The sequence below is a fragment of the Prionailurus viverrinus genome, chromosome A2 (genome assembly GCF_022837055.1).
Source record: "Prionailurus viverrinus isolate Anna chromosome A2, UM_Priviv_1.0, whole genome shotgun sequence".
NCBI lineage: Eukaryota > Metazoa > Chordata > Mammalia > Carnivora > Felidae > Prionailurus > Prionailurus viverrinus.
In genome coordinates this window covers 168562040-168577842 of record NC_062562.1, presented here as the reverse complement: position 1 = coordinate 168577842, position 15803 = coordinate 168562040, and the positions used below count along the sequence as shown (strand labels likewise).

General features: G+C 57.5%; 1 protein-coding gene across 2 annotated transcripts in view; it reads left to right on the top strand.

Annotated features, from left to right (window-relative positions):
* PTPRN2 (protein tyrosine phosphatase receptor type N2) overlaps positions 1–15803 on the top strand; it is an 805972-nt gene that overhangs the window by 769589 nt on the left and 20580 nt on the right. For both annotated transcript variants that reach the window (XM_047850353.1, XM_047850352.1), the window contains 3 exons: positions 927–1004; positions 11646–11765; positions 12761–12927. In XM_047850353.1, coding sequence (XP_047706309.1) covers positions 927–1004; positions 11646–11765; positions 12761–12927 — 365 coding nt within the window. The remainder of the gene's footprint in view (positions 1–926; positions 1005–11645; positions 11766–12760; positions 12928–15803) is intronic.

Below are 15803 nucleotides of genomic sequence, written 5' to 3'. Positions count from 1 at the left end.
CTTTGAATTAAATGTTGTAATTAAGGTACTTTGAGCCAGACTCCCTCTGTTGAGGCCAGCAGGCTGCACTCGGACGAATCCGCCGGCCAGGAGTCCCACGACCGCATTCTGCTGTTTGTTTGTTTTCAGCCCCTTGCCTGGCACAGTAGGAATAGAATCGGAAATGAGCGGCTGGAAGGCTGGGCCGCGTGTCCCGGGGCGGGTCTGCACGCGGTGCTCCAGACCCCCCGGACGACTTGGTGTGCCGGAGCCCTTTCGGGGCCACAAAAACGAGCTCCCCACGAGAGGAGCCGACGCTTCCTGGGGGGCGAGGTGCGCCTGTTCGTCAGTTCTTGCCAGACCTGGGGTGGGGGGCGTTGTTCGCGGGCCCCCCGCCCGCCCAGAGCCTGAGCCTCCCCACTCCCAGCCCCGCACCCGTGGCTCTCACAGAGGGCACGCTGTGAGCCCTGCGCGTGGCCTACGGTGGGTGCGCAGGCCGCTCCCGCTGGCAGGTGGCCGGGGTGGAGGCCGCTCGGGCGACACGTGGCTGAGCTGCTCTGCCACGGTGGCATCCGCGGAGACGCTGCGGCGGTGACACCCCACGCTGTGCGCCGACCGCTGGCCTCTGGCCTCTCTGATCCGCCGTCCTCGTTCGGCTTGTGCCGCTCTCCCATTACCTGCGTGTCAGGCGTACGGAAGGCATCCCCACGCCATCCCCGGGCTCCGAGCACAGGCCGCAGGACTCCCCCTAAATGCCAAGCGCTGGGGCATCCCGGGGGACCCAAGGAAGACCAGCCTGCTTCTCTCGCCTCCGCACACGCCGTGTGTCGATGCGGCACTGGGCGCGGGACGGGCCGCCTTCACCTCCTCCGTAGCCGGTGCCTTACTTCCTGGGTTTTTTGCTAGCTTGGTAGCTAACCTTTGTTACTGTCATCCTATCTCTGCAGATGGACCATGACCCCAGGAACCCTGCCTACATCGCCACCCAGGGACCCCTGCCCGCCACCGTGGCCGACTTCTGGCAGGTGAGTCTCGTTTAATTAAGACTTCCTTCGGAAAACCAGATCTTTCTTACATGTCGATGGTGCGCAATGCCCTGGGTCCCACGAAGCACGTTTAAACGTGTTTAGAGGCGTTCATCAAGTGTTACCTGCTTTCAGAATTTAAATGAGTCTTCTAATGTTTTATTATCAGTCTTCTGTTTTCAAAACTTGAGGATACAAAATTCCCTTTGAGGGACTGAATGCTTTCAAGACCCTTACTTTGTTAACCCCCGTACGGTTGTATCTTATGAAACGTGAAGAAATGGAATTAGTAAGCATTTAAATTGTTATAAGGTGTTCAATGTGTCTTCTTCTATTGTTCTCCTCTGATGAGTGTAGAAAATGGTGTTCAAATCACAGTTTCTCTCCCTCTAATGCATTTGAAAGGCCAGGCTGGTCTGTCTCCTTCCGCACGATCCTGACACCCAGCCAGGCCCAGGCGCTGAGAACCGCTGAGAGCCGGAGCCAGTGAGAGCGAGCAGGACCCGAGAGCAGGCGTCCTCCCCGGGCACCGGCCGGGCCGCATGGCTCCCGTCCGGCGGAGGACGCGGTCGGGAGGGCGGTTCCACCAGCGCTGTGACACGTACGTGGACGCAGCGGCGCGTAGGCCCAGGGCGGCAACCCCGTCCCCCCCACAGCAGCATGGCGACGCGCGAAGCCTGGGCTGTTTCGGATCCCGGTGGTGACAGCAGCTCCTGAGGGCAAACGCGTCACCGGGCTAAGGGTCACTCAGCTGACCCGTGCCGCACGTGTCCTCTGCTCCTCGGAGGCTCCCGCTCCCGTCCCGACTTGCCCGTCAGCCCTCTCCGGCCTCTCCACCCGAAGGAGGGACCCGTCTCGGCAGCGGCTTTCTGCAAAGTCGGGATGGGTCCAGGGCCCGCAGGGGGCCGGCCGGCGGCCCCTGCCCTGTGAGCGTGTCGCTGCACGGGTACCACGGCCTCCCCGCCCCAGCAAGCGGAAACCCAGATTGGAGCACGTCTGCACGGCCCCGCCCTAGCGACCTTCACGCTACTGGAAAAAATAAAACACACCGGACCTCAGAGTCGTGGCGCCCAAACTTGTAACCGCGGCACAGAGCCCTCGAACCGCAGCGTTGGGAGGGGGCCGAGGAACCGGTCCCACCACCCACGAGATGCTGGATTTCCTCCACGTCACCCCGACAGCGGTCACGCAGCCTGAGCGGGGTGCCTCCCTGCACGGGGAGCTCAGTGCCCGCGGGCCGCCCGGTCCCGGCACAAGCGCTCAGGCAGGAACTTCGCGCCGGGGCCACGGGGGCCGCGTGAGCCCGTGGGTCCCGGCTCTGCTCTTCCGGCGTGGCTGACGCTCCAAGGAGAACCCGCCCGGTGCTGTTCCGCTGCGTGGGGTCCCCGGCTTCTTCCACTCCGGAGAAAAGGACCTGGAAGGTTCTGAGACTGCCGACGGAATTCCCGTGTCTCTGCAGAAGCTCCACTTTGCCTTAACCGTTCTCCGAAACGTGCGTCTTTCCGTGCGGCATTCAGGGCCCCAGACGCAGGCTGTTTCCTTTCTCCCGGCCGTTACCTCACACGTGTGACACAGCTCTTATGAACAGAATCGCCCCCGAGTGCTTGTGGCACTTCACGGCGGGAGTCATTTGCTCAAGGCCACCGGCCACCTCCCACGGACCAGGCCGGGTGCTACCAGCCGCGTGCTTGGGCACATAATCTTTGTGGTCCGCAGGACTCAGAGGCTAGTACTTCGCCCGCGGCCACGTGACGTGGGAGTGGCGCTTCTCACAGAAGGCTGTGGTCGTTGGGGTGACTCGTTCCGTGAGTATCTGTATCTGCAGCCCCTAAGTTCTCGAGAGCGTGTGGGGGCCCGACACCCAAGAGATACGTTCGTGAGATGGAAGAAAACTTCTCTAAGTGAAGTAACGCCAGTAAACTAAGCATGAGACCACCCAAGACACACGGCAGCCGCCACGATCGCTCTGTCCGAGCGATCCCTCAAAGTGGCACCAGGTCTCCCAGGACAGGCAGGCTTTGTGGCCGACGGGCTCGCCCCTCCGGGGACTGTTGGCCGCAACCGCACGTCGAAGCTGCTGACAAATCCTGTCCTGAAGGAGCCGGTTTCGCTCTGTCCCATCCGAATGCCCTTGACCGCGACGCCGTGGTCTTGAGGAAGCAGCAGAGGGAAGGGTGTCGGCACAACTTTTCCGTGGCTGCTCTGGCTGCTGTAACAAGGTGGCACAGAAGCTCCCGAGGCCAGAGGTCCGAATCCGGGCTTGCGCCTCCGCGGCTGGCTTCCGGTCGTGGCACTGCTCGTGGACGCACCGCTCCCGCCGTGGAGGCTCGCGGGCATACCGCTCGGTGTGGACGGCTTGTGGACGCACTGCTCCCGCCTCTGCCTGCATCCGCACGGTGACTGCCCACGGGGTGTCTGTTCTGTGAGCAAACTTCCCTCCTAGAAGGTCGCGGTCGTTAGACTCAGGGTCCATTCTGACCAGTGTGGCCTCCTCTGCAGAGGCCCCGTTTCCAGAGAAGGTCACGTTCACAGGCTGCAGGTGTGCATGACCTTTGGGGGACACTGTTCCACCCGTGACAGCGGCTAAGAAAAGAGCATCAATCGAGCACCTGGTACCGAGCTGCTGTGACAGACCCGCGGCCACCGAGGGAATCCAGAGAGAGGCCGCCGGGCGGGTGGGGCAGAGGAGGAGGGTGGGCGGGAAGGGTAGTGAGGGCAGGTCGTCATCGGGGGACGAGAGCCAGGTCCAGCACGCCCAGAAACGTGGAGGCTTCTAATGCGTCTACATTAACGTCTGGGAAGGAGCCAACACCTGGAGCGGGCACAGCCTTGGATGGCCCGCAGGCACCCAGCTGCTCTGGTGTCTGTGATCCGTGCTGGGAGGGACGTGGGGTCAGGAGGGCAGGGAAGGAGAAGGCGATGAAGGCCCATCGTCCACGGGTCCGGCCCCTGAGGCGGGAACGCGTATCCTCACCCGGGAGGACGTCCCCCTACGTGTAACGGGGCCTACACGGCTGCTCTGAGAGAAAGACACGCACACACACACACACACACACACACACGTGTGCAAAGGGAACGTTTAAGTCCAAGTTAACATAAGGAAGGGAGCGGGAAGAGAGAATAACACTAATTGAGCGCTTACTGTTTGCTAGACCCTGGGCAGGTGCTTCAGATGTGACTTCGGTCAACGCCCCTATCGACCGAGGACGAACTTGAGCCCCTGGGGTCCCCCTCACGTGAGGTCGGAGGGGGTCAGGTCCAGGGAGGGTGGGCAGCAGGGCAGCGTGAGGGCGGTTGGAGTTCGCCGGGGACAGTTTGGGTTTGGGAAGATGGCCCGTTCTGGGGCCGGTGATGTGATGGTCACACGGGAACGTGAGTGTGCCTAACGCCCCTTAACCGTGCACCTAAAATGTCTACGAAGGTACGTCGTGTGTTGTGTGTATTTGACCACAGAGGAAGTCGTGACCCCCATCCTACCAGAAGGCTGATGTCCGGGGAGGGGGTCTGCATGACCTTCCCAAATCCACACGGCCGGCCGGAGGCCGGGCACGTGTTAACCCAGAGCTGTGAGATTCGGACGCTTCTTACGACCCGCGCTCCTTACAAAGAAGAAGGTGCAGGGGCGGGGAGGGCGTTACTCATCGCCGGTCCATAAATAGAAAAGAACGGAAAGCAGTCCGACCGTGGAGACGCCGCGTTCACAGAGTAAACGCCCTGCTCGGAGCTGTCGTGCCGCTCTTCCCCAGGCCGGGCCCGCGAAGCTGGTGTTCCTCACACACGTGTAGGTGTGTCCCGGAGCTCGCCGGGCGCGGGGTTTCCCTGCAGGGAAGTCAGCTCCGCACCTGCCGGGGCGGCGACCACCGTGCCAGCCGTCTCCAAAGGAGCACCAGGGCAGCTTTCTCGGAGAAGGGGCATCTCTGAGACGTGAGCTGGGGAGTCGTGGGCCTGGCCGGGCAGCAGGAGGAAGGGGAAGCCCCCGGGGAACTTGGCCAGTCCGTGTCATCCTGGCCACGGGCGGCTGCTCTCTCTCCGAAGCAGCGTCCCCACCCCGGCTGGCCCCGACGCGGCCCGGCACCGCCACCCTGTCCTCTGGGGAGGAGGCGGCTGCCTGCCATCTCTCGTCTCGTATCTTCGGGGGACGCTGGCAGAGCCGCGTGCTGTCCGCGAGGCAGCTTCCACGTGTGCCCACCCCCCCCCTCCCCGGTGCAGGGTGCCTGGGAGGCGTGGTGGTCGTACGCCAGGAGTTCGGGCACGTGAGGGCCGTTTCCCGGTGTGAACGTACTCCAGCATGCGCAAAGCCCCCGGACGCGGGTCGCGGCAGCGCCCCCGCCCCGGGAGTCGGGACGGTCCCCGTGGTAGGTGGACCGCTCTCGCTCCCCGTTCACCACGGGGCGGCCCCGCCGAGAGGACGCTCGTGAGTTTCTAGCCGTGCCCGCCCTGCCTGACAAGTGAGCCCCTTCAGAGGGAAGCCGAGGCCGGCGGGACCCGCTCGGGGCAGCGGGAGTTCAGCGGGTGCCCGGTGAGCGTCAACACGCTGGCCGTTACCATTTCAGCAAGAAAAACAGCCTGCGGTCCCGTTGGGTCGCCCGCTCTCTGAAGACTTTCTGCTGTAAGGTCTTAGCTGGGGAAGCACGCCTTCTCCTTTCCAGAAGCGATGGGCTGGGTTTAAGTAGTGTTTTTATCTTTGGGTGTCTCTCGATCACGGTTCTTACGGTGGCCAAGAAAAAACCCTGAGCCAGCTCCGAGAGGGGAGCCAAAGAACGCACACGTTCTCCCTTCCAAGTTCGTTGTGCGCGGGGGCGGGCGGGGGCAGGACGAGAACACCGGAAGAAGAGTCGGACAAAGCCCGGAGGCCGGATGGGCCGAGGACCGAGTCTGCTGTGTGTCTGCCCTGCTCTCGCGGCCCAGGTCTGCGGGGGGTGAGAGGGCAGGTGGTCCCATCATTGTTCTGAGAGACAGAGCGCGAGCAGGGGAGGGGCAGAGGGAGAGGGAGAGGGACAGAGAGAATCCCAAGCGGGCTCCCCACCGTCAGCACAGAGCCTGACGTGGGGCTCGATCCCACAAACCGAGAGATCATGACGTGAGCCGCTATCGAGAGTCAGCCACTTAACCGACTGAGCCCCCAGGCGCCCCTCAAATATTCAGTCTTGTTGAATTTCCTGCACCTAAACTCATAAACCTTTATTTATTTATTTTTTTTAATTTTTTTCAACGTTTATTTATTTTTGGGACGGAAGGAGACAGAGCATGAACGGGGGAAGGGCAGAGAGAGAGGGAGACACAGAATCGGAAACAGGCTCCAGGCTCCAAGCCATCAGCCCAGAGCCTGACGCGGGGCTCGAACTCACGGACCGCGAGATCATGACCTGGCTGAAGTCGGACGCTTAACCGACTGCGCCACCCAGGCGCCCCTAAACTCATAAACCTTTAAAGATAGGAGAAAACTTTTGTCACGCTGCCGTACTTAAAGTTGGGGTGGAAAGCCCTGCTCCGCCGGGGAGTCCGCGGTTATGCTTGGGGAGCACCGCCACGGAGAGTGCGGGCGTCCTCTTGCCAAACTTCGAACTCAGGCCTCGGTGAACAACACACAACCTGAGTTTCTTTCTCAGCTGATGTCATGGATCACAGCAGAAAACATGCTCGCTATTGTGCTCGTAAGTGTCTTACCGGTTCCCTTGTCCCCTTCCTTCCTCCCTCCCTTCCTGTCTCCTTCCTTCCTTCTTCCTTCCCTCCTTTCTTTTCCTTCCTTCCTTCCTCTCTTCCTTCTTCCTTCTTCCCTTCTTTCTTTCCTCCTTCCTTCTTCCTTCTTTCTTTTCCTTCCTTCCTTCTTCCTTCCTCCCTTCTTCCTTCCTTCCTTCCTTCCTTCCTTCCTTCCTTCCTTCCTGTCTACCTTCTCCTCCTCATCTGCCTTCACCCCCCCTTCCCTTCCTCCCCCTCCTCTGGGATGCACAACTGGATCTGATGCATTGATATCAGGTTCCCATCTTGAAAAATGGCCACCAGAGCAGGGCGTTTTTACCTAGGATACAATATGTCAGGTGCATATTTAACCTGAAAGGTGAAGCAGGCTGGGGACTGTGAACGGTCCTAAGCGGTGACAGGTCCCTGAGGTGCGGTAACGTCCTATGCGGGCAGATCCCTGTTGGGAATACCGCCACAGGGACTGCTCACAGGTTGGACTAAAACGTCCCATGCGGAGCTCTGGAAACTCCCGAATGACAGGCGCTCACACCCAGCCGCGTCCCATCTGCTGGACGACGAAACGGGCCGCTGCGACTTCTGAAGAGGGCTCTTTCTTGCCGGGGCAAAACTGTTCCGGAGGCGGGGGCTGCTGTGTACAGAAGATCGCGTGGTGGCCGTGACTGGTTGGGGCTCAGGACCCGCCTTCACGGCCGCCAGGCGCGCTTCCTGCCCACCTGCCCCTGCCGCGTTCCGCGGCCGCCGCCAGCACTGCGCTACCCCGTCGCTTTATCTCGAAGGGAAGCCCACGCGGACACATTTGTTTACTAAGAGGCCGGTCAGCTGGGGGTGCTGTGAGTCGTGCAGAAGACATAACGTTACTACCCGTTACCTGCTCAGATCACCATCTCCAAAGTGCACGCTTCGACACCGAGCCCGGGACTGTAGGGCAGAAGCAGAACTGGAAAGCTTAACACCACATCGCCGAGGCCTGTGTTCTGGGCAGGGGGGTCTCCTCTGCCAGAGGTGTTACGGACACTTGTGGGTTCTTTCTTGTTTGATCTATTTGAGACCACAGCAGAGCTGACGTCCGTGAGCTCACAAGGAGTGAAATGCACGTGCTGTTAAGCCTCAAAAACTGACTCCTTATTATTTAAAAATGTGAGTCAGCCTCCTTCCTCGTTGCCAGACTGAAGATTACCTCCGTTCCACCCACGAAAGCAAGTACCGCCGAAACGAACCGCGCGGTCAGGATTGCAGGGGTGTGGAGCCCACTCTGGGGAGAGCCGTCTACTTCGTAGCAGCTGCTCCGACATGAGTGCAAACGGTCTATGGGCTATACAAAAATAAAAAATAAAAGAGCTCTTCTGTACGTTAAGCGGGTCCTGGGACAGGCATGGCTTTGACAGCATTCTTCTTTGAGTTACTCTTTTCACAGAAATACTCTAATGATGTCTTTTAAACGTACGCATTGTTTTCCACCAAGCATCCGCTCTAACACATCACCTTCCCAGCCGCTGCGGAGGGTAGGGGCGTCAGGCAGCCCAGCGTCTAGGCTCCTCCAAGATGCCAGTCTGGTGGGAGAAGGGTGGGAACTCGTGACAAGGGTGATACAGGGTGGAGAGGGACACATCACAAGAGATCTAGGTAGAGGAAGGAGAAAGTTGAGTCTGGAGGAACTGGGTCCCTGGCAGACAGCACGGCCTGGGCGTCTGCTGTCTGGGGCGGGCCACTCTCCTTTAATCAGGTCTTGGCGGGGCTTCGATAGAGTTTGGTTTGCTGAATGGTTAGTACCCGAAAAAGACTCCGGATGAAGGGACGCTACAGTTTCTTTGCACATGCTCCAGCTAGGTTAGTATATGCAGCTTAGAGCCGGCGTGCCCAACCCCCGGGAAGGCCACGCACGGCGAGCACAAAGCGGAGCCTGGGGCTCGGGTCTGAGCTGCCGGGGCCCGCTCCACGCGGACTACAGGACAGCGCTATAAAGGTAGTCTCGTCCTTATGACTTTGTTAACAGCATTTTTTTTTCTCCAGCTTATTATGAGAACGTAGCAAATAATATATACGGCATATAGAATATGTGTTCATCGGCCGCTTATGTTATCGGTGAGACTGTCGGTAGTGAAGTCTTGGGGGAGTCAGAAGTGAAACATGGATTTTCGACTGCGCGGAGGTCAGCGCCCCTCACCCCCAGTTGTTCGGGGGCTAACGTACCCGTGTCTGGTCTACGGCAACAAGTGACCGCAAGCTGGGGGGCTGACGACAGGTGTATTCTCTGAGAGCCCTGGGGCCGTGCTGAGTGGTGAGAGGGGCGTCCTCCCTGCAGCGTCTCGCGGCCCCACGCCGCCCGGGACCTGTGGCCACGTCACTCGGTCTCCGCCTCCTTCGTGACGTGGCTTCCCCTGCTATCCGCTGTGTCTGCTCTCACGTGGGGTTTCTCTCTTCTCATAAGGACCCCGTCATGGTGGATTAGAGCCTGTCCTGTTCTTGGACACTTAACAGAAGAGTGCTAGAAATCACCGCGTGTGGCCCGGACCCGGTCAGCTCACTCGCTCGGCAAACTGCCTGTTTCGGGACGCCTCCAAGACTCGGTGGGGCCCCTGAGGCGACAGCAGCTTCCTGGAGGAGAAACTCCCCCTGGAGTCGGGCGCTGCCCCCACGAAAACCAGGCCAAGGGAGGGGAAATGGTGGAAGCTGTCCCTGGTTATAAGCGGAACCTGAGTTAGCTGGAACTTCCCCTGGCGCCTTGTCTCCCGGCGGAGTCCACGTGAACTTTCCGCAGCGTGCGGTGAGGGCCGGCCGCTTGGACTCGGCCGTGCCCGACCCCCGCGCACAGACAGGTGCAGGCCCCCCGAGCTGGCAGGCTCGGAGAAGCCACGGCCTCGTGACGTTGGCGCCCGAGCGGGCCGCCTGTTGGCTTGATTTAGTAAATTCCCCTCCCTGCTCTTACACACGGTGACCTAAAAAGAAATATGATCCCCAAGAGCGCCTTTGGGATTGTTTGTGTAAATTAAGTTTCATTTGGATTTAATCTTAAGCCAGTCTTCGGAGAGCCGGGCGGGCCCCTGAGTGGAAGTGCCGAGCGCGGCCCAACGAGCGGGGGCCACGCGGAGGGGAGGCCCCTCTCCAAGTGAGGGCTTCCCAATGTCACACTTGGGTACCATGAGTGGAGTGTTAGGTGATTAGTTTATGGTCTAGATCATTGTAGTTTTATTACACTCATAAAATCTGTGTTCCTCCTCATTTTCGTAATGGCCTCAATGAGCTTCTCTACCTTCTAAAGACACGTTAAGTTGTCATGTGCTAGAAGTACCGATCCCGCGGGCAGGTCTGGGAGCCTGACGGCCGCGAGACACACACACGGCCTGAATCCTCGCCTCGTCGTGGGATCTGCACCGAAGACGTTGAAGGTGTACGGGCTGGGGCACAATTCGTACTTCCCTGTGGGCGTTCTCGTGAACGCTTCAGCAGCTTCCGTTAAACGCTAACATAAACGATACACGATGAAGGGCCTGAAGCAGGATCGACTAGTCTTACCGTGCGGGAATTTAATCCGAGGTGAAAGAAGAAAATATCGTAGACATGTCTGTTTTTAAAATGCAATTTAAAGGGGCGCCTGGGGGGGCTCAGTCAGTTGAGCGTCCGACTTCAACTCAGGTCACGATCTCACGGTTCGTAAGTTCGAGCCCCGCGTCGGGCTCTGTGCCGACGGCTCGGAGTCTGGATCCTGCTTCAGATTCTGTGTCTCCCTCCCTCTCTGCCCCTTCTTGTCTCTCTCTCTCTCTCTCTCTCTCTCTCTCTCTCTCTCTCTCTCAAAAATAAACATTAAACAAAATTTTTTAAATAAAAGGAATAGGAGTTCTCTTATCTACTGAACCTACATCTACATGCAGCCGCTTACAAATGTCTCTGTGACATTAACACAACCCCCATCAGGAAAAGCAGACTCCTCTCCACTCCATAATTTAATGCTCATCAAAGTCTGCAGTGCTGGGCGCCTGGGTGGCTCAGTCGGTGAAGCGTCTGACTTTGGCTCGGGTCATATCTCGCGGTGTGTGGGTTCGAGCCCCACGTCGGGCTCTGTGCCAACAGCTCGGAGCCCGGAGCCTGCTTCGGATCCTGTGTCTCCCTCTCTCTCTGACCCTCCCCTGTTCATGCTCTGTCTCTCTCTCTCTGTCTCAAAAATAAATGTTAAAAAAAAATGTTTTTTTTAAAGTCTGCAGTGCTGCCTCAGCATACCCCGTGGGATTAATGGTTTGGTAATTACGCTCAAAGTATTAACACACAGGGCCACAGCCACAAAGTCAGGAGCTGTGTTTGAGAAGTCCTCTGCCAGTTGTCCACGTTTCAGGGTCCATTCATCGCTTCACTCTGTCTCAGAGACGCCTTGTCGTGTGGCTGTCATGAATTATTAAATCAGTTTTGTTTTCGTTGAGCCGCACTGCCGTATTTTGTGTAAGCAAATGAAATCCCGGTGACCGCTTTCCGTAATGCGCAGAGCTGGCTTCTGGTGGGACAGGGGAAGAACGTCACGCAGAATCATGACAAAACCCGATTGTGTCAACCAATCTCAGTGTGCGCCACACAGAGGAGCGGACGTTTCCAGAGAGGTGCACGTCCGCCTGCTCCTGGGGTGTGCGGTGGGGGGGGGGCCTTCAGACGCCATGGTGTCTGTTCCGTGTTGCGTTATGGAAAGTTCCCTTTACAGATCAAAAGTTGGGAGGCCAGACAGCTGAACGTGGATTTGAAGAGGTTTTAAGAGGCACGGAATGAGTCACTGGTTGTTTGGGGTTTTTTTTTTAAATAATTCACGGAACGTGGAAACCACGGGGCCATTTAGAGATGGTGTAAAAGTGTCCAGTCTGCGCACAGGGCGCATCTGGCCCGCGTATCTGAGCGGCGCGAGCGTTGCCTGGGGGATCGCTGGTCACACTGTGGCCGTGGGCCTTTCTCTGTGTGCAGATGGTGTGGGAGAGCGGCTGCGTGGTCATCGTCATGCTGACCTCCCTCTCGGAGAACGGCATCTGCCAGTGCTGCCACTACTGGCCAGATGAAGGCTCCAGCCTCTACCACGTCTACGAGGTACTCCCCCAAGCGCCTGCCCGCAGGGCCCAGAGGAGCATGAGTCGCCCGGCCCCCGGTGGGAGCTCCCCCTTGGGAAGGCTGGTGGGCGGGCCAGGCGTCCCCAGGGCCCCGTGGTCCCCAGATACCCAGCCCCTCCCAACAGCCGTGGCCCCGCGGGTTCTGGCGTAGACGGCCCGGTCTTCGCCTTTAAAGTTTCGTGATTCCAAACCCAGACAGAGAGGACCAAAGAGTTACCTCCCGGGGAGGCCCGTTGAGCCAGGCCCCGAGGAACGGCGGGCGGGGCGGGGGGTTGTTTTAGGAAACACTCCCCTGCTGTTCTCACGGCTCAGTGGTCCCAGGGGTTGTGTCTGAGATTTGACCTTCCTTGAGGGCCGCCTGGCCACGCGTTTCTTTCTCTTGCTGGACTTTCTACCCACGTCAACGACGAACCAAGTGAACGCGGGCAGAGCGACTAGTGCTGTGTGTGTGCATGGTTTTGCGTTAAAATTGGAATGCCAAAGCCCCATGGCGGAAGTGTGAAAATTAACCCTAAATCACGCGGCCGTGGCTTTTAGGGGGCTGAGAATGGGCTTGACCCTGAGAAGTCCCGGGTCAGTTTCCGTGTGAACCCTCTGGGCTCCTCTCCACCTTTCGGTGACACCACCGCGGTGAAATGTCAGCTCCGGTGGAACCCGTTGGTGTCTTGCCCGAAAGTACAGTTGTCCTTGAAGGTTTACACAGCTCAGAAATACAAAAGACAGAAGCTGGAATAGTTTTGAATCCAAACACAGTTTTCTGATAATTTGACTAATGCGTCTACGTGACATTAAAACGCACAGAGTTATCTTTTGCATAAACCCTGTCAAAATTGAGTCGGTGGGAGGGGCCGTGCAGCCCGCCGTCGGCCCGCGAGCTGCCCCCCTGGTATTCGCCCTTGGCTCCTGCAAATCCCTCCGTGTTCAGACGATGATACTTCACGTTCCCAATGCCCCCCCCCGCCCCGCCCCATCCAGGTGAACCTGGTCTCCGAGCACATCTGGTGTGAGGACTTCCTCGTGAGAAGCTTCTACCTGAAGAACCTTCAGACCAACGAGACGCGCACCGTGACCCAGTTCCACTTCCTGAGCTGGTGCGACCGCGGGGTGCCCTCCTCCGCGAGGTCCCTCCTGGATTTCCGCAGGTACGACCGATGGTGCACCGGCGGGTTAACGCTTTCACGTTGCGGGCGTCAGGGAGGAGGGGACGCCGTGTGATAACCGGTCTCCTGCCTCCAAGAGGCCGTTTGCCGTGAGACACGACATCTGTTATATTTTTGCGTAGATTATAAATATACGATCGATCCTAGAACAACACGGGTTTGAGGCACCGAGCCCCACACACAGTTGAAAATCACATTGAACTTGTGACTCCCCTGAAACTTACCTGCCGACAGCCTGCTGTACACCGGAAGCCTTACCGGTGACCTAAAAAAGTCAGTTAACGCATATTTTGTATATCCTGTGCGTCACGCATGGCGTTCTTACAATGAAGTGCACTGGAGAAAAGAAAACCTTATTGAGAAAATCACCAGGAAGAGACAGTACGTTTTCAGTGCTGCCTTGTATTTATCGAAAAAAATCCACGCATCAGTGGACCCGCACAGTTCAAGGCCATGCTGTTCCAGGATCAACTGTATTTATAATATATATAGGAGAGGGGAGGGGAGGGAAATTATGTTAATGGTACGTATTAACCGCAAGATGTTTTCTGGTTTTAGAGGAGTCAAAATGGGGGACGAAGATACCTTAGAATTATGGAAATAAGGTGGTTATTTCTGATCAGATTCTCTAAGTGGTCGAGTCCTCAAGTCTGTGCCTCGCAGGGCACTGATGAGGAAAAGACAGGCTTATCTTGGAGACTATCTGGTTGGACACGATGATGAGATGTGGCAAGTGTGGGCCCAGACTCTGCCCTGGATGACCTTGGACCTTGGCGGGAGAGCCTGGATGGGATTAGCACATGACCGTGTGTATTTTAGTGCAGTTTGAAGCTGACGGTCTGGAAACATCCAGTCTTTGTTCCCGCCGCAGTCAGCCAGTCGCCCGGGGGGGGTGTTGTTATCAAGTGTGTTTATTGACCTGTTGGGATGAATGCTGGGAGCCATCTTCCAGGAAGATATTGACGAGGCAAAAGAGGGAAAATGTCAGACGGAGGCTTTGACTGTCCATTGGATTCGGTGATGACGGTGGGTCAGCATTGGCTGTCGTGTGGCGGTACGTACACATCCGCCAAGGACAGGCAGGCGCTGAGCAACAGGCTGACCGCGCTCTCGGTTTCCCAGAGCCTCTCTTGCGTGTCACTGATGGGGAAACCACCCGATACCAAAAGCAGACAAATGTCCAAAACAAGGACTTAGGAAACAAGATGTGCCTTGACCCAGCCTCGTACACAGTCGCACAGCGGTTTGTGTCTGAATGGTATTCATCCTTGAATGCACGCTGTGTCACTCGAGAGAGCGGGGTTTCAGGCTCATCTCTGCGTTTCTTGAATTTCTGTGTGAGACATTCTCAAGGTTATTATGATGCTATTTCTTTTGCCCTTGAAAAGCAAAACAGATTTTTATTTGAATGGTTCTTTGGATCAAAGAGCATGTGAAACCTCGAGGAGAGACGAACCCTAGGCGCCACGGCCACGGTGCACGCGCGGGGACCCGTCCCTGCTCCGTCACCTTGCCCAGAGAGGCGGAGCGCGCACCCCGCACCCAGTCCTGAACGCAGCCCCAAGCCCTGGTTCCACACAGCTCCTTCCCAGCCCAGCCCAGTTTCCTGGCTATTTCATTCGTTGTCGTAATACAAACTTATTTCTGAAGACGTGCTACCTAAAAATCTTACCTAGGGCACATTTCCTGAGATAGAGTCTCCAAACAAGGGGCGTTACTGGCAAAATGGATGTGGCTACAAAGATAGCCGTTCCTCTTGACCCCCGTCTTTATGCTCATGGGGTGCGTTTGTACATGTATGCATATGGGCGCACGTCCGCGTCCGTATCCATACGTGGGACTGACCAATACACAAGCAACCTCTGTGCTTATCACCTGTCATGAAGAGACACTGAGTCCCCAAGTTCCCTTTCCCCCAGAGGCTTAGGAGATACGGCTCCGGAAAGTTTTCTGTTAACTTGAAATGTGCAAGTCTGTTCAAACATCAAGCTTCGCGGGCTTGCCTCGTGTGGCACCAGCCCGCCTGTCGCGGACCAACCAGACAAAGGGCGTGAGCGGCCACGGTCTCGGGAGGGCCGCGCTCAGGCACGGACTGCCACTTTGCGGTTTTCTGGGGAAAAGAGCCGCCCAAAGTTCAGCCATCGGCCAGGGGCGACGGCTTCTGAAGACACTGGTCACCTTACGCACAGGTCTCCTCCCGCCCCGCCCCGAACATTCGCCCAGCCTTCCCTCGCTCTGGCCGGCGTGTGCAGCAGGCACCGGGATGTGTAATTACTTCCTTCTGGAGCCCAGAGGGAGTGCATTTACACTTTAAAGAGAAGCTGCCAGAGCTGAGATCATTAGCATCACGTGTGAGGGCTTTGCTTTTAAAAATTATCTCTCTCTCTCTCTCTCTCTCTGTCTCTCTCTCTGACTCTCTCACTTCTTGCTGTGTGCAGCGGCACTCAGACCCTTACTTTGCCAGCTAATGAGCGGTGGCCAGTGTCATTTTTGTGATGTTGCAGCTAGTAATATGAGCCCAGTTGCATAGTCACAAAAGTGATCATTGGAGGCTGTGACTCTGCTGCTGGGCAGTGTGGGGGGCCCCCTTCCTGAGCCTCTCACGACCTCTGACCTTTGCTCGCTGTGGGTTGCATGCGGCTCCTTGTCACTCAGCGACCCGTGGGTCGGTTTGTATTACTAATCGTTCTTTCTCAGTGAATGCTCCTGTTGAAATATATCTAACCTCCATTTTTCTCCATGTTTGCAACCGTTGGCTTGCTGATGATTTGTTCTAATCGAGTGACACAGGACAGCTGTGTGTTGCCCACCTTCATGAATAATCTGCATCTGTATCTTGGGTCAACCAGGTGAACGCT